Source organism: Fistularia commersonii, chromosome 16, assembly GCF_037954325.1.
Source record: "Fistularia commersonii isolate RoL2024-O1a breed Wild chromosome 16, RoL_Fcom_v1.0, whole genome shotgun sequence".
NCBI lineage: Eukaryota > Metazoa > Chordata > Actinopteri > Syngnathiformes > Fistulariidae > Fistularia > Fistularia commersonii.
Window position 1 is genome coordinate 4,720,474 of NC_141299.1, and position 20,146 is coordinate 4,740,619.

General features: G+C 38.5%; 1 protein-coding gene across 9 annotated transcripts in view; it reads right to left on the reverse strand.

Annotated features, from left to right (window-relative positions):
• fryl (furry homolog, like) overlaps positions 1–20,146 on the reverse strand; it is a 66,973-nt gene that overhangs the window by 44,703 nt on the left and 2,124 nt on the right. For 2 of the 9 annotated variants that reach the window (XM_086162339.1, XM_086162338.1), the window contains exon 2: positions 12,591–12,657. Coding sequence is in view for 7 of the 9 variants with exons in the window: in XM_086162334.1 (XP_086018460.1) it covers positions 7,422–7,656 (235 nt within the window). In the remaining 2 variants the exon portion in view is untranslated. Of the gene's footprint in view, positions 1–1,198; positions 1,835–7,421; positions 7,752–7,868; positions 7,993–12,590; positions 12,658–20,146 lie in introns of those variants that run through there. The other 7 variants (XM_086162336.1, XM_086162335.1, XM_086162334.1 and 4 more) reach the window with 6 other exon arrangements.

The window sequence follows — 20,146 nt, forward strand, 5'->3', positions numbered from 1 at the left end:
AAATATTTTCTAAACACTGTTGAACTTCCTTGTTAAAAAGTCATCACTGAAATATCTTGTATGTTTTTCCAAGTTCAGAGAAAACACTCAGTCTTGTCAAAAACATAACATCTGACCTATTGTGTGTGCGTAAGTCAATGCATGAAACTCTCATTTGCACACACTATAATGCAAAATGTCATTGATTTTATTGGTTTCCCCGAACAACTTTTCTCTCTGGACCAGGAATTGAGAAAATTCAAACTGATAGTGTTACTGAAATCTTTTTGTGGAATTGCTATATTGTCAATAAAATATTGTATATACAATTATCCTGTTCATGATTTACTGGGAAGTTCAACACCTGACTGATCTTGGAGTCATGATGCAAGGGACTACAAATTACTATTATACTACTATAAATTATCCCTTAATTCTGACCTATGAAGCAAAAGTGTGACGAGAGTGTTCATTGTAGACAGGCTCAAGATTCCTTTAACGTTCAGTATATTTCAGTCTTTATGTCGCTAAAGTATGTGAATCAATTTCAGCCAATTGTATGTGCCCCCCCCCCTTTCCTGTGGCTTTACAGACAACTTGAAGATGAAAAGAAATGAAGAAATGAGGTGCAAGTGCATTTGGATTTTCTGATGTAATGGGTTAAGTGAAGACAGAGGCACGAGACAGATCGATAGTAAGGAAACATTAGCCATCCCAGAGGGATGAGAGACAGTGTTTCTTAAAAGTAGGGAGTTCATCTAAAAAGGAGGGTTGTGTTTGTGCTTTCACTACTAAGGGAAATTAACAAGGGAGGGTTGAGTCGTCAACGCTGACGTAAGGTGAAGGAGAGCAGACAGTACAATCACAGAAACAGACAGTACTTTTAATTTGCCTGTAAGCCTTCTGTACTTTATATCTCTAAACTCTTAAATAGAAAGATCATCGATTGGACCAAGTACCAGTAAGATGAGCAAAGGGACAAAGGTACATTTTTGTAAGGAAGAGGTTAATTGATACCCGCTGCACACACATCAAACCAGCCTGGCTAAAAATATATTCAGTCATCATGGCAAATCCAATAATAATAATTTCTTATGCAGGGAGGAGAGAGGTAAGCTCAAAGCATGCTTTGAATGCAAGCATGTTCAGTACTGTACCGATAAGAATCATTGCAGAGTGTGGTATGTAAACATGGGTTCAAGCTTGCCAAAGTACTCACAGCTGCCACTCCACGACTTGAGGAGAGATTTGATGCTGATCTCAAAGAAGACTGAATCCTGCAGGCTCAGCATGGCGGCTCTTGAAAGTTAGGTGTCATCAGAAGGCACAATTTTTCACAGAACTACTCCCATCATTCTACTCTTCGTGTAAACCTCTCTTTAAGCCTCAAATAAACAGTTCAGCCCCCCACACTTGCAGCTCCACTCCCGTTTCCAAAGCTGAGCACTAACCGCCACAGGTGCAAGTCAAACGCAGCATCCTGAATCAGTATGGGCCAATCCTGTGCAAAGAGGTCCAAGAAGTATTACCCGTTGTTTCCTCTGACACCTAGTTCAGTGAAAACTAAGGCGGTGCTGGGAGACGGAGATTGAACATTGCAGGCTAAATAAGTATTCCACGACAGCGCCTGCTGCCCTCTTCCCAATCCACGAAGTCTCTCATCCCATTTCAGTGCAAAAATTCCAGTCAGGCAAAGGATTGATGTGGATGATAACTTTTGCTTCAGCAAGAAAACAGTACAATCAAGAAGTCTCAAAAACCACACCGCAATAGTCCCTCTCCTATCGTCTTCCTGGTTGTGTTTGTGAGTGTGTGTGTGTGTGTTTGCGTGTGTGTGCCTGTCCTAGCCCGCTAGTACTGTCAGGCATCCTCCACCTCCCCCGAAAGCTTTTTTCCTCTCCATTTGCTCACAAGAAGCCCCTCCTCTTCCGAGCAAGCTCTTGTTCTTTTACTGATGCCTGCTCTTTTCTCTCTGAGTGTGAGAGAGCTTGTTTCAACAGCAAACAGAGGGAGGTGGGACCAGATTGTGGGGGAAGGTGATGTCATCAAAATGCTGCGAGTGTTCCTTGGCTGTGGTTCAGCAATGCAAACACATGTCAGCGCTGCCACTGTACTGCCTCTCCAATGGCCAATCAAATCACCACTTCCTGCAAGTTCCACGGAAATACTGATGCGTCATCCCTGACTGCAGTAGGAGGGACAGGAAAGAATGGGAGGATAGAAGAGCTACAGAAAAGGGATAGCAACATAAAACAAAACAATAACGCTACTCTTATTCTGATGTTGGTCCAAAACAAATTATTACTCGTATATCTCCATTATACTGAATAAGATGGAAAAAAAAATACCTGAAACTGAAAAGTAAGTGACTATATTTTCAAATATTGAAATCACGTTGTGTATAAATGGTACTCCCTGCCACTTCTAAAGTAGATCTCAGACTCACAGCAGCCCCAGCTCATCCTCAGTAATCACACCCAGTAGACTATCAGGCACTACATAATTACTCAGTCTAAAGGCCAAGAGGCAGTTACACACAGTATAATACACAAATGCCATACGCAGGGCATTCAAAAAGAAATAGTCCAATTGATGTCAATCGAATAAAAAAAAATTACAAGAGGGTGTTTTGACAAGGAATCCCGAGTGTAAAGATTAATGCATTTTATTGCCTGCTTTTTGTGCTATGAGGTGAAATCATTCTAAACGTTTTCAGTCTTTTAGGCCTTTTCTTACACCCAAGCAAATTTATGAAACTACAATACCATCTTACTATAAGACAATCTAATAAAGTAACTTGAGCTTCTGTCACAAAAACAGTTAAACATGAGCCCCTGCTATTGATAAATTACGTTACTGCAGACAGTCAACTAGGTGAATTCCAGCTGATACAGACAGACATATGGTTGATAAAACCTGTGTATTTCTTCTTGAGGGCTATTTGCTTCTCAGCCCCCTACAAAAAGTACATATAATACAAATCCCTTGTTCCACTAGGCAATAACTGCAGCCATGTACAGCTGTACTTGAGTCAACCCTCCCTGTGACCTGGATTATCTTTATAGACACACATCTGATTCATCTGATATTTCAATCTTTTGTTGATTGCGGCCTTTCTAGACTTAAAATGGCATCATATGACAAGTAATTTTGTAGTCAAGCAAGGGATTACATCTGTCAACAAAATATTTTGAGGATACAGCTCTGAGAATCCCACAAAAACACAAATGCCTCATTGTCTCGCTTCTGTTTAGTTTTCATTTCTCTCTCACCCTCGGTCTCTCCCTCTGTCACATGCCATCCACTACACAAGTTATGCAAAATGAGGCAGAGCTCATTGCAAACAAACACAAAACAAGCAGATGCTTTGTCAAACCCTGGCTAGTGCTACTCTGATGCAGGCTTTCACTGTGAAACTCTGCCTTGTAATAAACAAACGCTGATTCTTTACAGTCTCTTTGCACATTTGCAACAATTACATAATGCCTGATTTCATTTGCTGTCCTGGCTCATCATTTTACATTTTTGATGAACAAAAAATAAAAATTCCTTCAATATTTAACAGATTCCATTTTACATTGGTCATGGTCATTCAGAAAAATTCTTGTTATTTGGAGGCTGCCAGATAATCAGCGGAGTCAACAAACATTTACTTCAGCCAGGTAAAAGAAAAAGGCCCTCCATCTTCGATATCATTTCAACATGTCTGTTAATGAACAATATCACAGGTAACACACACCGTGTGTATCCCATCAGCTCAGACATGACAGCAGGGTGTGCACTTAAGGCATTTCTATATATTAAGTCCTATTTACACCAGTTATCCTTTAACACATTTGATGGGTGGTACTCCACAAATATCACTGATTATATAAAATGGAGCAACTAGGAGGAGGGTACAGTAGTTGGGTTCATCCTGAATCTTGAGGGGGAGTTGCTTTTTAACTGGTGTACTGGAATACATGTCACAGGTTCTGGTTACATGCTACCAGTCAAAACCAACAACAAAATAGTGATTGCATTTTGGGTGTAAAAAAGTGCATCGTTAATCAGACTGCAGTTTCTAAAAATGTTGACAAAGAGCACCAGTTCAGGCAAAAAAAACTATATTTTTGGGTGGTATTCATTCTTTCAGGAATGCCTACCTATTGTGTCAGTTCAAGGACAACATTGAAAACCATAATCAAGTTGCTCTAAAGCCAATTTTAGCCAAAACATTGCAATATTATTTGTTGTTAAAAGTTATCGAGTTACTATGGGCCTTGGTTCCCCAAGTACCGACATGCTCATTTTAAATACATGTTAAACGACTGTAGTTCAGGCCAAAGAGCAGTAACAGGGAGAAAGCAGTTCTAAGAAATTTGATCTAATTTTTATTTGGCAAAAAGATAGAGTCCAAATTATAATCACAGTAGGCAAAGCATTTAAAATGCACAGACTCTTTCAGCTGTTGTTTTCTGTGCACCAGCTTCATTGTCTAAGAAATGCAGAAGAAGACTTGACAACCTAATCCCCCAGGGAATATTAGAGCTATGAGCTACTGTCCACCAGAACTGATGCGGAGCACTTCAAATAAACAACATTATGACTGGCTTCCTGGAAAGACGAGCTCACTGATCGAATAATCTCCACTAAATGCAAGTCGTTCCATTCACGAAGTGGGAGCAGAGGATGACAGTCGGCTTGCCTCATTGCAGACAGCATAGGGGAGCAGCTCCTCCCAAGAGTCCACAGGGTGGAGGATGTATTTCCTGTCCTGGCTCTTCTGAAGGGCAGTGGTGGGAACAATAATCAATAGGACCAGTAATTCAATCCCTGACCTCCCCAGTGATGCCGGGGCTGCAGAGGACATGCTATTTAGATTCATCGCATCAGTCCATGTTGTGCTGCAAACTAAAACACTTCATTGAGTCAGGACCCAGCACTTGTTATACTGTACCTCCATGTGAAAATGATCAAGACAACTTCATAGTTTCAGTGGTTTCAAGTATTTCTACACAAAATGATCCTATCTGTATTTTTCTGTCCACATTACACATACTCAATTATTCAATCTTCCATAAAAGAAATTAACCTCAAGTACAACAGAATGTCATTGCCTTTGTCCTTTGGTCCAGCCAAGAATTAACATTCCTATTGCTAAAATTTGCCAAGCAAAGAAGGGCACGTAATTTAAGCAAAACCTATTTAAGATCTGAAGGACACTGCCTCGAATTTATCCTGATAGATTTAGAAAAAATGTCAAAAAGGTGTAATCCTATCTTTGTAACATATCACCATTGAGGGGGACGTTGGAGGATCTAGTATGAGACACCTCATATAAGAGGGAGTGGAGCTCTAGTGGTCTTCAATTTCTATAGTCGCCACTGAAATGTACCATTATTGCCCTTGACCGATAATGACCAAAAGTTATTTTATACACAAATGAATCAATTAGTCCTGGCTATAAGGATACACAGTTTAGTAAAAATTTAGAGAGCTACTATGCATCGAATTCATGAGAAAAAGGACACACAAGTCACTAACGCAGTATTTTACTTACTAGCTAAAACACTCCCAAATCATGAACAGGAAAATCACTACACCCTTTAATCAAACAGCATGATTACATCCTTTCCAAAAACTAAGCTGTATAGTAAATGTCAGGACAATCATACCACATGTCTAGCAACACAATTGAGAGAACAAAAGTACTAACATTTTCAAATCTAAATCAAATTCTGCAGCATGGAGTGGTGTTCAACGCCCATTTAAACACAAGGAAAATTATCCATAGGTATGATAAATCTGCATTTACACATACTGCTATTTATAAACTACATCACCTTTATTTCATAAGTCACCATTGTGGTCCCTGCCATGGCCACCACAATGTAAAAAGGTTTTCTAAATTTGTGGACGGTTCCTAGCTAGATGGAAAAAAAGAACAAGTATTGCAAATGTACTCTCACTTTCTGTCAGTATGAATATCACTATTACACTAGTATGACTGGCTAAACAATGCACCCCGGCTCTTCACAGCTCACCAAAACTCAAAAAACAAAAAGCGGACATATGCAATAACAACATACCTGTCATTGTCAGTGCGTGTTAGTATAGCTAGATGTTAATCTATTGCAAAATGGTAAGTGGTTATGTTAGTTGAAAATATACAGAAAATCTCCATCATGCCTTAGCCATCAGCAAACAGGGTACACGCAAGCTCTAACAGGTAACCCTTGTTATGGAACTGAAGAAAAGTCACCACTACTGCTGATACAAGCAGGATTCTATGCACATACACATAAAACTTGTCTACATAGAGGCTAAACCTTGAACTACTATATCCATAGAGACAATAGCAGATGTACTATTATTGCTATCACACCACCTACTGCAGCACTCTTACAACCAACCATGAACAACACAACAATGTTACATTCAGTAGTTTCATAAATTCAGTCAATTACTACTTAAATGTTTTTTAAGATAGCTTATCTGCTGATGATTTTATTGTACAAAGTACGCCTATCTGTCAGCATGGCAAAAAACAGCACAATCATGCAACTATACAAATTCTTTCACTTTTGTAAGTAAAAGAATAGCAATAGCCCTCGTAAAAAAAAATCTAAACATAAAAAATTGAAGAACATTAATTTGAAATACATTAGAAAAACAAATATAGTAATGGCTTTGGGGAAAAATACAATACTCTAGTCAAAAGCCCTAAAATCAACAGAAATCAGGCTTCCTTGATGATTGAATTCTTTAGGTTATGTTGTTTGTAAATTAAATCAAACAGAAACCCATGAATTATTTGAATCTTCGATTTTAAAACATTTAAGACAACTGTTAAAAGAAATTGCTCACATTTCAAATATTAACTACTCAACATTTAGGGTTGATGATTATGTTATGTTATGACTTAGAGACTTCAGCAGGCAGTAATAAGTCTAGCTCTTTCATATGCAAGCATATGTCTGTCTTAACTTTTAGCAACTGAGCCTTGCCTGTTGCACTGAAGCCAAGGACAATCACTTTTGCCGACAGAGATTGGTCAAAACTATCACTGACTATTGGACAATATTAGGTTGCTGTCGTACGCACACACGCATGCTCACTTACACACATGTCTTGCACGTAATGTGAAAAGCTAGGGCTTGCTTCAGATGGGAAAAATGTATTAAACTGGCTTGCTAAATTAAAAAAAAAATATAATGGTTGTAAAACATAAAATAATAATATGCAAAGTTTGCCTATAATTCATGATATTTGTATTGATTAATGTAATACCAGGAGGTGATTATCCATCTAAGCATTTTTAAAATATCAACAAAGTTTAGATATGGAGTATACTGAATTAAAAACACGAATGATTTATTACTGTATCATAGTAAAACAAGTTCATTTTGTGTGATTATACACTGAATGACTCACTCAATAGTTACATGTTGGTGTCATACCTTTGTGGCAGTTTTTTTTACCGCGAGAAGGTCTGGAAGAGCCCATTGCTGGATCAACCTTTATTAGAAGATCGATTGGGTACTCTTCAATCGTCTGCCCCATGGCGAACAGGCCCAGTCTCTTCAAGCGAAGGAAGCGAGGACCTGTCTCCCTGGTCAAGGTGGCCCCATGTGCATGGGGCCCCTCACCTGAGATGACATTTGGAACCAGGCTCTTCAGGAACTCCATGGTCATTAAGAGCTTTCCTGTGTTTCACTCTGGTGTGCTGTCCAGTACAATATGGCTTGCCATTCCTCCATAGTAAGTGCCCATCTGATGCCTTTGCTCCACTTTCAGACAAGGAAACAGTGTACAGTTCCCATTCGCTGCTACATGTAGCAACTGCAACCACATACAGGCCAGTGAGGGCTGAAAACTGCCCTTGCAGGTTATGACGAACTACCTACCAGGCTCTCCAAAGTTGTTTGTCCAGAATAACTAGTAGCAAAAAGGCGGTTTTCTGTAGCTGACCTACTTGCCAGAGTGAGAAACTCCATATGCCACAGTATTACCTGTCTGTTAAAAGTGAGAGGATAAACAAAACAGACATGGCATCTTTCTTGGGTAGTGATGTTATTCAGTGGGTAGGGCTGTGTTTAAGTGCCGGCCACTATCTTGGGTGGGACTAAAACATGTTCCAGAGGAGATAACACAAAGCTGCGCCATAAGCCAATCACAACACAGATGACACCAGCCACACCCTTCTGACCCATGTTGTTCACCAGTGAAAGGGAACAACAGCGACAGAAGATTGACAGGCCAAGAAGTGGGGAAGCTTTAAAAAGCCTGTGTTTACTGATAGCCCTTATCATTATTAGTGTAACTTGTTCACTGTCAAATTCAAATGCTTCCTTGTTCACTTTGTCAGCTGAGTCATATAACAGTTTGACCTCACCTTACTTACACTTCTGTTGAAGCAGAAGGAGCAAAGTGATGGGGTTTGGAAAACAGGGTAATGACAGACCGCTGCACTCTGCTTGGCAGCACCACTTACCCCTGCAGCAAACACAAACCCTTCTAAATATGCACAGATAAGTATGAGTGACCGTGTTTTGCTGACTCATAAAAGCTCACTACCTACAGCTGGCTGCGTAAAGAAACCATCAATTCACTGCACCCTCAGGACTGGGAGCAAAAATGAATAGCTCATCCAAGTGCAAACACAACGAGTCAAAAAAAACCAATGTAGCACTGTAACACTGCACAGAAGGATGCTGGGCATCTTACAATAATGTCTGTTGATTTCCTCCTTTACTGCACATAAGCAAAGTGAAAGAAACACCAAATACGTAGATAATTTCTCTAATAAAAGATGAGCCATATTTTGATGAGGAAAAGGAATCAATTGACTCACGTATAAAAGGTAGAAAAGTTTGATAAAAGCTCAAACGATCATAGAGGATACTGCAGTTTGGCTGAGTTTTCTACTGAAATGTACCAATCTATCAGTGCATCACTTAATAAATTACTTGATAAATAGAATACATGTTCAGCACTGTTTTAAAAATGACAAGGTAGCTGCACATTAACAAAAGGTATACTTATAAAGCACCTGTAAAGAAAATATCTAATAATAAATGAAATAATAATAATTCTATTTCGAGAGTTATGAATCATTTAATCTAAATTAATAAATCTAGCATTTTGGCTTGGGAAAGTGAAAAAAAGATCATCTTCAAATTCTTTTTTCATTTTTTGTTTCTTTGGAAAGATGTATGGTTACAGTTGAGTCTTAAACATCATGTTAATAACCTCTCACATACAGTAGGACAACCAAAATGTAACCTCTCTTGCCAATCCAAAATAACTGATTAAGAGAACAAGACGAGTGTCAGACTAGTTCATTTTTCCAGATACAGTGAATCAATAATTAAAAGATGTTTTTGAAACAGTAGGAAACCAAATTTACTTGTAATTCTGGATATTTGGGTGTATGTGAATATTCGATCCATTGATTTAAATGTAGAAAATAATTTGGGCAATGTTTGTTTTTCAACTTAAAGTCAGGGGTTAAAAGCTAACAAAACATATACAATGGTATACAAGGTTAGTATTGGATTCATGCGGCCATCACTCATTTTCCAGAACTAAAATAAATGTGTTGACTTATTTATCACATCACAAAGCTGGAAGGCAACCAGACAGATATGATAAATGCTTCACAAAAGATACAACTTCTTCATGACTAAGGGGGGAAAAAATACCAAGCTAATCTTTCAATGCTAAATTGGGTTTTTGCTGGATAGAGCCACATGTAGATAATGTTTTTACATTCACGCATAGTAGTGCTTTTAAGCAAAACATCTAGTAGTAGTACAATTAAATAACAGCTCTAGCCACTATTCTTTAATTTGGGTTGTATGTAATTTGGTTAAAAAAATGTTCACTTAATTTTCAGTAGTACTCAATAAAAAATGGGCACAGATTAAAATGTTCTAAATTATGGATTTGACATAAGGATATACATTTGATCAGCAGGCGCGCGCATGCACGCACGCACACTCCTGTATTTATGGCCATTATTTCATTGCATCTCTTTTGAGACACAACTGTTAGAAAGGGTAGTGCAAGACTGAGGTTCAAGCAATGATGTAGAGGAGCGGTCCTCGTAAGAATCACTAAATTAGTTAGAAACAGAGGATGACTGATGACAAAGATAGCCATCACTCGGCCTGTACGCCACAATGGTTAGTGAAGGCAGCTGAGGTTTGCTGGGGCCAGGTCTCTGGTGCTGTTGAGCTCAAACAATGCCCCTGCACAGGAGGCCTAGATCCCAATCAGCCCAGGAATGTAAAAGAGGAAGCTCTGGGAACAATGTGCAGCGTTCCTATGCCATTCTGGGTCCCACCCGCCTCTGACTTGTCCTGCTTTCAAGCAGGAGAAAACAGGAAAACTGGTGGGCTCTGGCCCAAAAGCCATGGTCTGTTCTGTCAGCTGGACAGTACAGTTAGATCGTACCCTGCTGCAGTTGTCCTCAGTACTCTGGAAATGCACTTACCTGACCCAATACTGTATAACTGTTACGCTTTAAAACAAAGTTGCACTGCCCTCTAATGGTGAAGTCGAGTTAAATTATTGAAGCTAAATCAGTCTTAACTGGGACGCAAACAGTGGATAATCCTTTAGAAGATTTTTTTTAAATACCCATTACTTGAACTTTTAATGCTCATTATTTCCTTAAATAGCGTTGAAGGAAAAACTTGGACAACCACAGTAAATTATTCGCATGGCTCCAATAAATCCCAACTGCTGAGGGGAAACCTTGCACTTTGTCCTGACTTACAAAATACCATTTTCTTCTCACAGCCCCAGTCCAAAAACTGCAAATGCACTACTTTGTCTATCAACTTTGTCTTTTCAGATCTGATTGACTGTTAACTTTTCAGCCAGTATTTCATCTGAAAACAAGAAACATACTGTTTGACATTCAGACACTCTGACAAAGATCAAGCTGGTTGCTTTGCAGTTCTGAATGACAGTTGTGAGGCAACCCACAGAGAGCTTGGTTGTCATCACTGAAGAATGTGAGAATGTGACATGACCAGACCCTGCATATATTTCATCTTATTTTTCATCTTGACCAATTACCATTCTAAGAAGCCACCAATATTTGAAAAAACAAAGAAAAAAGGAAACAAACAAAAAACGTTCTATTTAATTTGCAGGCCCAGACGAGACATCATTACTGCATTTTCCACAGAATTGTGCTAAACTTGAGAATTACTCAGTAAGGCAAGGTGACTCAAAATATTAATGTTGCAACTTCACCTAAACATTAAAAGGACCAACCTCAACTTATGTGGCCCAAAAAATCCTTTTCTAAATCCAGTATGGCAGTAGAGTTCAAATCCTAAATTAATAAATGAATCAAGTAATAATGGATGGTCTGAAAGTTGGTACAAATTTTATAACATGGTCCACATTTTTTTTTCACTGGGGCTTAACCCGTCTCAGTAAAATGTTGGCCTGGTCTCTTTTATTTGTTTAACAAAACAGCAGTGTAAGCGCACCTAAAAAGTGGTGCACAAAGTTGTTAGTGATGTTGGGAAAATGCCCCCCACCCACATAATTCAAAAGACCTATTTTGTCTGATCTATAACCTGCATTGCATTGCATTCTATGCCTTTATGGTCTTTTTGAACAATGCAAACCAGCTTATGAAAGCCACATTCTGAGGAGACAGCAGGTCTGTTTAAAAATAGAAAGTGAAACTTAACTGTTGGTTACTGATGTCAAACAAAAGCTATCTTTTAGACGCTTAAATCCACTGACCACAATGTAAAAAATTATGCAAATATTATAAAATAGCATGTTCTGTTTGCTACAGCTAGCTTATCATCCACTGTCTGAACACCTAAAGACAGATTAAAAGAGATAAATAAAACGAAAACAAGCAACTGATCAGATGCCAAATGTCCTTTGAAAAATACAAAAATAAATCCAACTGTCACATACTGCATCATATGTAACACTACTTGCCACAGCCTCATCAGCTATTGCATATCAGGCAGCTCATTGGAAGATATATACTTTTCTCAGGGGAGAGGAGATCGACAAGTATAGATCACAGGACCAAGAAAACAAAAATCCACAAATATAGATCTTAAAAATGATTCAAACGTTTTAAAAATATTATTAGTCAAACATAACATACCGTAATATGATATAAACAACACAGTAACAACTTCAGGAGCAGAATTACGGGCCCTTATATGGCAAATCAGATTTTTTAAAGCTAGAAAAGCCAGGTATAAAACTAAAGTGAAAATCTGAAGTTAATCCATGGGCATAGTTATCTGAAAAATATTGAATCTCTTATAAACACAAAACAAAAAAGAATAACAAGCAAACAAAATACAAACAAAAACAAAACAATAACCATTACCAGCAGCGAAGCGGTGTGAATTTGTAAAACAATGTACAGAGATGAGAATAGCATTCTTAATCTATAGGCAGCAATATGGTGCATTAAAGAATGATAGCTGGGAGAAAATCTTGAAAATATTCTAGTTTGTCAATTCAAAAAGATATAATTTAGTTCAATAACCTTGTGCAACAGCAAAATACTGAAGTTTGCAGTTTCTGTCAAACCAAAATCACAGCAGAGGTACACTCAAAGTGTGACTTACCTTAAGGCCATAGAGCAGGAACTAGAAGTAGAAAGCAAAGGAGGATTGGATATTACTGCACAAGAATCTAAAACAGAAAGCAGAGAAAGGACATCTTGAACAACAGAGCTTCAACAACTACATGGATTTGATAGTCAATCAATTTTCAACATCATGAGTCAGCTCATTTGATACTCAGTTTGAGTCATTTTTATAAAGAAAAGTCAAACTTCTATAATCCTAGTTCATCAGCTGCAAATATTTTCTTAACCTTTTTATGAACGCTGCAATCAATAAATTTGTCTTTAAAGAAAACAATGGTTACATGACAGTCAGTAGAGTGGATTACATTTATTAATGTTATTATGAGAACTGATGACCACTTACTGCAGCCTCCTTTATTACACCTGATACAGCCTACAGGATTTCAAAGAGGAAATGTGAACAAGGCAGAATGTTGTCAAAGAACTGATCCAAAACAAGCAGGAGACAATTTAAAATGTGTCATTTTATTTGAACTCAGAGTGCCCCCTGACGGGAGATCAAGACTACATTAAGATAAAATCCAAACATTCACTGTAAAATACAGTGAAAAAATTAACTTTTCCTTCAGGCACCCATACTGCTGCAACATGTTCAACCACTGCCAATTCACTTACAGTGAGAAGCATTACAACAGCCACTCTGTTGTATCCTGGTGGGTGAGAATTTTGAGGGCGACAGCAGCATGGTTTCTGGATTTTCTATTCTGTCTTAACAGTCACGACCTGTCTTGTGCAAAATCATTTATGTAAGCAGAGTGCTCAAAAGTTCCCACGTCTCGTGATTATAAACATTTTTGGCATTATAATTTCACTTATTTAGCATTGTGGGTGTGGGTTGCTATTTCAGCATTGCAACCGGCTAAAATATTGATAATGTTAAGTTTACAGGGCATCTTTGAAGACAGCTAACAATAGCATGTGCAGAATAAACATGACAATGAGGTTGCACTCATGTATAGTCAGTTACACATTTCCTAAGTTCTGTCAGAAGACTAAATAAGGGGACTAGCACATATCCTAATATGAATATATGATCTGAACCACAGCCAAAGAGGAGGTGACAATCAATTTGCTCAATTAATCAAACTTCCCCAACTTTGACAATAGCCATGACTTCTCAGAAAGCAGTTATTAGATGAGAGCATTTAATTTTCTCCAAGTTTCTTCCAGCCTGTTGAACATAAACAAGGACTGTTAAAGTTTATATAACTTAAATACAATTAAAAATATGGGATTGTTTTATTTTGTGAACTGAATCAAATAATTAAAGTGGAAGTTTTGGAAATAAAACCGAAAAAAAAATGTTCTCTGCACAAATGTAGCCATTTTTAAACCACTTGTATTAATTAGGATTACCGCTCAAAGTAAAGGTTTTGTATGAAAGATTCAAAGGATGACAATGAAAAATACTGGGTATGCCTGTCGTGTTAAGAACAAAGGGATTTGTAAACCTACTATTGGCTTCAGCCTGGTTTACTCTGTGCTCGGAAAGGATTAAAACCTGCTCCTCCTCAATACAGTAATAATCTCAAGATTACCCCCTTCATCCAAGAGTTACATAACTGATCTCAGCCCCAAAAACTGTACTTTCTTTTCAGTTTATCACCAGGGACCAAAAAAGGTCCTGTGTTAGTCAAATGTTCTAAGATTCACTTACTATTGTTATGGTGCAGAAAAAAATATCTTCCCACAACGAATCAACCTTCTCCATCTAACCCTATTCTCAATATCCTCCTCTCACACCAACCACGTTCTTTTCCTTTCTCACTACGTCCATAAATCTTCCCTTTGGTCTTCCTCGAGACCTCCTGCCTGGCAGCTCCAATTCAAGCATCTGTCAACCAATACATTCACTATCCCTCCTCTGTACATAATCAAACCACCTCAGTTTGGCTTCTGACCTCTCCGAAACATCTAACATGTGCTGTTCCTCTGATAGACTCATTCCTGATCCTATCCATCCTCATCACTCCCAAAGAGAACCTTACCATCTCCATCTCTGCGACCTCTAGCTCTGCCTCCTGTCTTTTCGTCATTGTAACGGTTTCCTAACCCTAACTTTTCCACACTCTCAGTTGGTCTGGACTGTTGACCCCAAGTACCTGAAATCCTCCAAGGTCTTGATCTCCACTCCCTGTAGCGTCACCGTTCCATGCCGGTTCCTCTCATTCACACACATATACTCAGTGTTGCTGGGACTAACCTTCATTCCTCTCCTTTCCAGAGCATACCTCCACCTCTCTAGATTTTCCTCAACCTGTTCCCTGCTCTCACTACAGTTTACAATGTCATCTGCAAACATCATGGTCCATGGCAATTCCTGTCTAACCTCATCTGTCAGCCTGTCCATCACTACTGCAAACGAAAAGGGACTCAGAGCTGATCCCTGATAGAGTCCCACCTCCACCTTAAACTTCTCTGCTACCCCAACAGTACACTGCACCACTGTCTCAAAGCCAGCATACATGTCCTGCACCAGTCTAACATACTTCTCTGCCACTCCAGATTTCCTCATACAATAACAGAGTTCCTCTCTTGGCACGCTGTCGTATGCTTTTTCTAGGTCTACAAAAACACAATACAGCTCCCTCTAGCCTTCTCTGTATTTCTCTATTAGCATTCTCAAAGCAAATACTGCATCTGTAGTACTCTTTCTAGGCATGAAGCCATACTGTCGCTCACAAATGCTGACTTCTGCTCTCAGTCTAGTTTCCACTACTCTTTCCCATAACTTCACTGTATGGCTCATCAACTTTATCCCTCTTTAGTTGCCGCAATTTTGCACATCCCCCTTATTCTTAAAAATGTGCACCACCACAATTCGTCTCCATTCTTCAGACATCTTCTCACTCTCTAAGATCCTGTTGAATAATCTAGATAGAAACTCTACCGATGCCTCTCCTGGACACTTCCACACCTCCACAGATATATCATCAGGACCAACTGCCTTTCCATTCTTCACCCTCTTCAATGCCTTCCTCACTTCCCTTTTACTAATCTCTGCTGCTTTGTGGTCTACAATAGTCACATTTTCTACCCTTGCCTCTCTTATTTTTTCCACATTCATCAGCTCAGAGTACTCTATCAAGCTTCCCACCACTCCTCTAGCATCTGTCAATACATTTCCCTCTCTATCCTTAATCACTTTGCCCTGTTGTACATCCTTTACATCTTTACCTTTTTTTTTCACCCACCTGTATAGATATATTTCTCCTGTCTTACTGTCCAACTGAGCATACAAGTCATTGTACACCCTTTGTTTGCCCCTGTACTCCTGTACTCCTGTCTATTCTCTTCAGTCCTCTCAGTGTCCCACTTCTTTGGTAACCACTTTCTCTGTACATACTCCTGCACATCCTCATTCCACCACCAAGTGTCCTTTTCTACTTTCCTTCCAGATTACACACCAAGTACTTCCCTATTTGTCTCCCTGTAGTTGTTCAATCATCTGGAAGCTCTCCCTGACCACCCAGAGTCTTTCTCAACTCCTCCCTGAAAACCATCCAACACTCCTCCCTTTTCAGCTTCCACCACTTTGTCCTCTGCTCTGTCTTTGTCCTCTTGATCTCCCTTGTCACTAGAGTCATCCTACAAACCACCATCTTATGCTGTCTGCTCATTCCAGAAAAGTCGTCTCCTCCTCAAACTCACATCCCACCTGCGGGGCATTGCCACTAACAACATTGAGCATCACACCTTCAATTTCCAGTTTCAGACTCATAAGTCTATCTGACATTCTTTTCACCTCAAGAACATTCCTAATAAACTCTTCCTTCAAGATAACGCCTACTCCATTTCTCTTCTTGTCAGTAGCATGATAGTACAACTTAAAGCCTACTCCTACCTTTCCACCTGGTCTCCTGGACACACGGTATATTCACTTTCCTTCTCTGTATCATGTTCACCATTCTCTACCTTTTCCTAGTCCAAATATTAGAATAGTCCCTACTCTCAGTCCCAGACTCTTGCCTTTCCTCTTCTCTCTGCTTCCAAACATGCCTTCCTCCTCTCCTTATTTGACTAACAGTAGCCCAGTTTCCATTGGATCCCTGTAGGTCGTCGGTACGAATGGCAGTCGTTGTTAACCAAGAAAATAATAATGATGATAAATGCAACAGTCAATCTAATCCAGATAGATCCTGTAAAGAAACTGTGTAGAAAAGACTAAATTTGAACTTCAAACAAAAGAAGGAAGAATAAGCATTTGAGTCACATTAGCCAGACAGAGAAGTTAGGTGTGAGAACTTCCACTGTGATACTTTTAAATACTAAGCATATCAGGTCAAACTAAAACATCTGTCTCAAAAGTCATGTCATTGTGACACACTATATCCTACCACCAACAACGCCAGAGAAACCATCAAACACAATCAATTCTTTCTCACGCTTTAAACGATCCTTGAGTAACACTTCTGACTTCCTGTTCCAATTCAGTAACACCAAAGAGCTCAAGTGTGACCACAGACAGTATCTGTGTAAGTCTTCAAGGTCTGGGAAATGCAGAACAGACACAGTGTCTACTTTATATGAAGACCGAAATTACACACCTATGTATATTCAAAGACTTAAGGGTCCAAAAAAATTTACACATACAATTTTGGCATCTAATGACCGTGAAAAGAATCAATGTCAATAGTTGGTTTACTTGTTTCCCATTTATTTGTAATAGAGTCCTCTTTTAACTGCACCTTAACAGTGTGATGAAATGCAATACAAGTGCATTACAATAACAACTCTCCATCTAGAGCTAAAACAGTGTGCCATTCGATTTTGAACAATTGTCTGATGACAGAATGAGATAGGACAGGTTTCTGTGAACAAAAACTCCAAAGCCAAAAATATCACATGAGGAACAACAATGATTAAGTAATCATAACATCTTTGTTAAGTCAATGAGGACTTGTGTTAAAATGCTATGTTCTCAATAATGACCAAAGTAATAGTGAGCCATTTTGCAGTAATTGACCAACCTTTGGCATTAGCCATTTTGATGCAACCACAGCAGCGGAGTAAAAGGTCAGTGGAGCAGAAACCATGTAATCAATGGTTAACTAGACTCCATCTAATATTGCCCTGCAACTTTCTGATTACAGCTCATGGTAAGGATGCTAAAAGAGGGGTAACAGGCTATTTACATAAGAGAATCCTTGTCAGAGAAAAATCAACATTTTCATTTTTATGTTGCCTTCTTTGTGCCACATGATTTTCTAATACCTTGCAACAAATCCGAAATTTTTAGCCAAATTTAACTTTGTACAAGAAAAAGTGCCATCGTCGACCATTAGACAACAATAACCGAGGACCTAACATATTGCATTGGCTATGTACTTGCAAAGCTTTTGGTCTAGCGCAAAGTCAGTAACAGGCAGGGCACTACAGTAAATCCGACACAGACGCCTATATCTGGCTCTCACCCACACAAAATGACATGCATGGTCTTGTTGTAATCACTACTTCGGGAGCAGAAACATTACAGAATTCTGAGCAAAATGCAACCCAATCCATTTTCATAGTTTTACCACATATGCCTCTTATCTTGTATTTGTTCTGAATGCCATGCATGGTCAGAGAATATCAGGCCTTTATGTGAAACTCAATGAATCTAGGGATGCCAAAAACACTTGCAACAGAGCTGTGGCTGTCTTCAGGGAGGAGACAGGGTGGTTTCTTTGGTAAAAGCGGACCCAAACATCAATTATGCTCCAAAGCCTCTCTCCCATAGCCAAGGATAAACATCCTCGGTAGGGCTGAATTATAGGTTATTTCTAGCTAAACTTAGTTCTCATTGAGCAACATCATGCCAAGAATTTCAGTGCAATCAATGAAAATATAAACTCAAGAACTCCAGAAGTAAATTTATGCTTTAATTTACTATATGCTGGAATCAGAAGAAAGCCTCTAGATTGAGGTCAAAAGTGACAAACTCATTCGGAAACTTAATTATGCAACAGAATTTGGAAAAAAAAAATGTAAGTGTAAAAATACTACTTTTTTTAAAAGCCGCTATCTAAGGTGAAGGAAATTCATATATGTCTTGGGTCTTCCCCCCTTCCCAAACCACTAAACATTCATAAACAGCTTGCTAACACTATCACATATGCTGCTGGTTGAATATGTTAAAATAAAATTACTCTCTATAGGTCCTAGGTATTGAACTAGTAAACTTCGATTACTGGATGACAAGCCACTTCTGACACCTTGTAATTTTCCTCACAGGCAGAACTGAAGAGTACAGTGGTTCAGTTTCATTCAAAATAACATTGAGAACTGAATGCAAGCAAATTCCTATATTCTAGACCTCTTTAAACTAACTTGACAAAACAAAAGGGCAACATAATCTCTGAAGATCTGTGTTTCATGTAGATGCTTAAAAGAATCATTAATACTAACAATAAAGTTTTGTCGTTATCAGTTTACACGTCATTAGAATTTTTGTTCTGTTTGAATTCTTTAATAATAATAATTTATCCTTTATTAATCCCGCGAGGGGACATTTGTTCTCTGCAATTAACCCATCATGGATGAACCCCAAACAGTAGGCTGCGGTCCTACGGCGCAAGAGGAGCAGTAAGGGGTTCAATGTCTTGCTCAACATCACTTTGGCACAATAGGAGGTGCCGGGAATCAAACCAGGAATCTTCAGTTCCAAAGACAATTGCTCTACCTCCTGCACCATGCCGGAAAATAAAAGTGACAAAGTTGAGCCCATCACGGCAAAGACTGATGGTGATAATTACCTGGCGCATGTGTTTATTTTAAATTAAAATATTAAATTATTTTTTATTTAAAAAATACATATATTTTTTTAAAAGTTAGTAACTTTAATCAAATGATGTAAGGCATTTCAGAGGGAAACATAAATTTATAGATAGATTAGTCCACATATAAAGTATTTAATTTGTGCTATTTCTTAAACCCAACCTGGCTTTGTTAAAGGCCAGGGTCTTGTTTCCATTGAAGCCAAAAAAGCAGTGATGTAACATCCACAAACAATATCTTGCTTAGGCAAATTAAAACACATGACATTGTCTGTTTCTAGGGGAAGAGATACAATCAATAGCAAGTGACATAAAAACACAACTCAAACTGGTACCGTTGCTTGGGAATTTTATAGAATAGCTACAAATATAAGGGTTTAGTGCTTCGATCAGTCCATAAACTAGCTTAAAATTGTTTTAGAGATAAGTTATCAATTCCCTCCAAACAAATATCTGTGCCTAGTTTAGAAAAATGCTCATCAAAGCTAAGAGCCCTGTTCAACAAGCGCACTGACTTTCAATAACACACTTGTGTCTTTTCCCAAAGTGTCTTCACAATTTTTCATAAAAGAAGAAAATAGAAGGAAAACTGACAACTGAGAAGGCAGCATGTTATAGTCTAAGTATAGTTTTATTTTCATTTTTCTAGAACACATCAGTTTTGCAACAAAAAATACCATCCATATATTCCCATTGTGAACATAAAGTGTGTTGCTAAAAATCTGAGGTTGAGCCCAAATTTACCTCACATTACTAATTTACTACTGTAATCTGG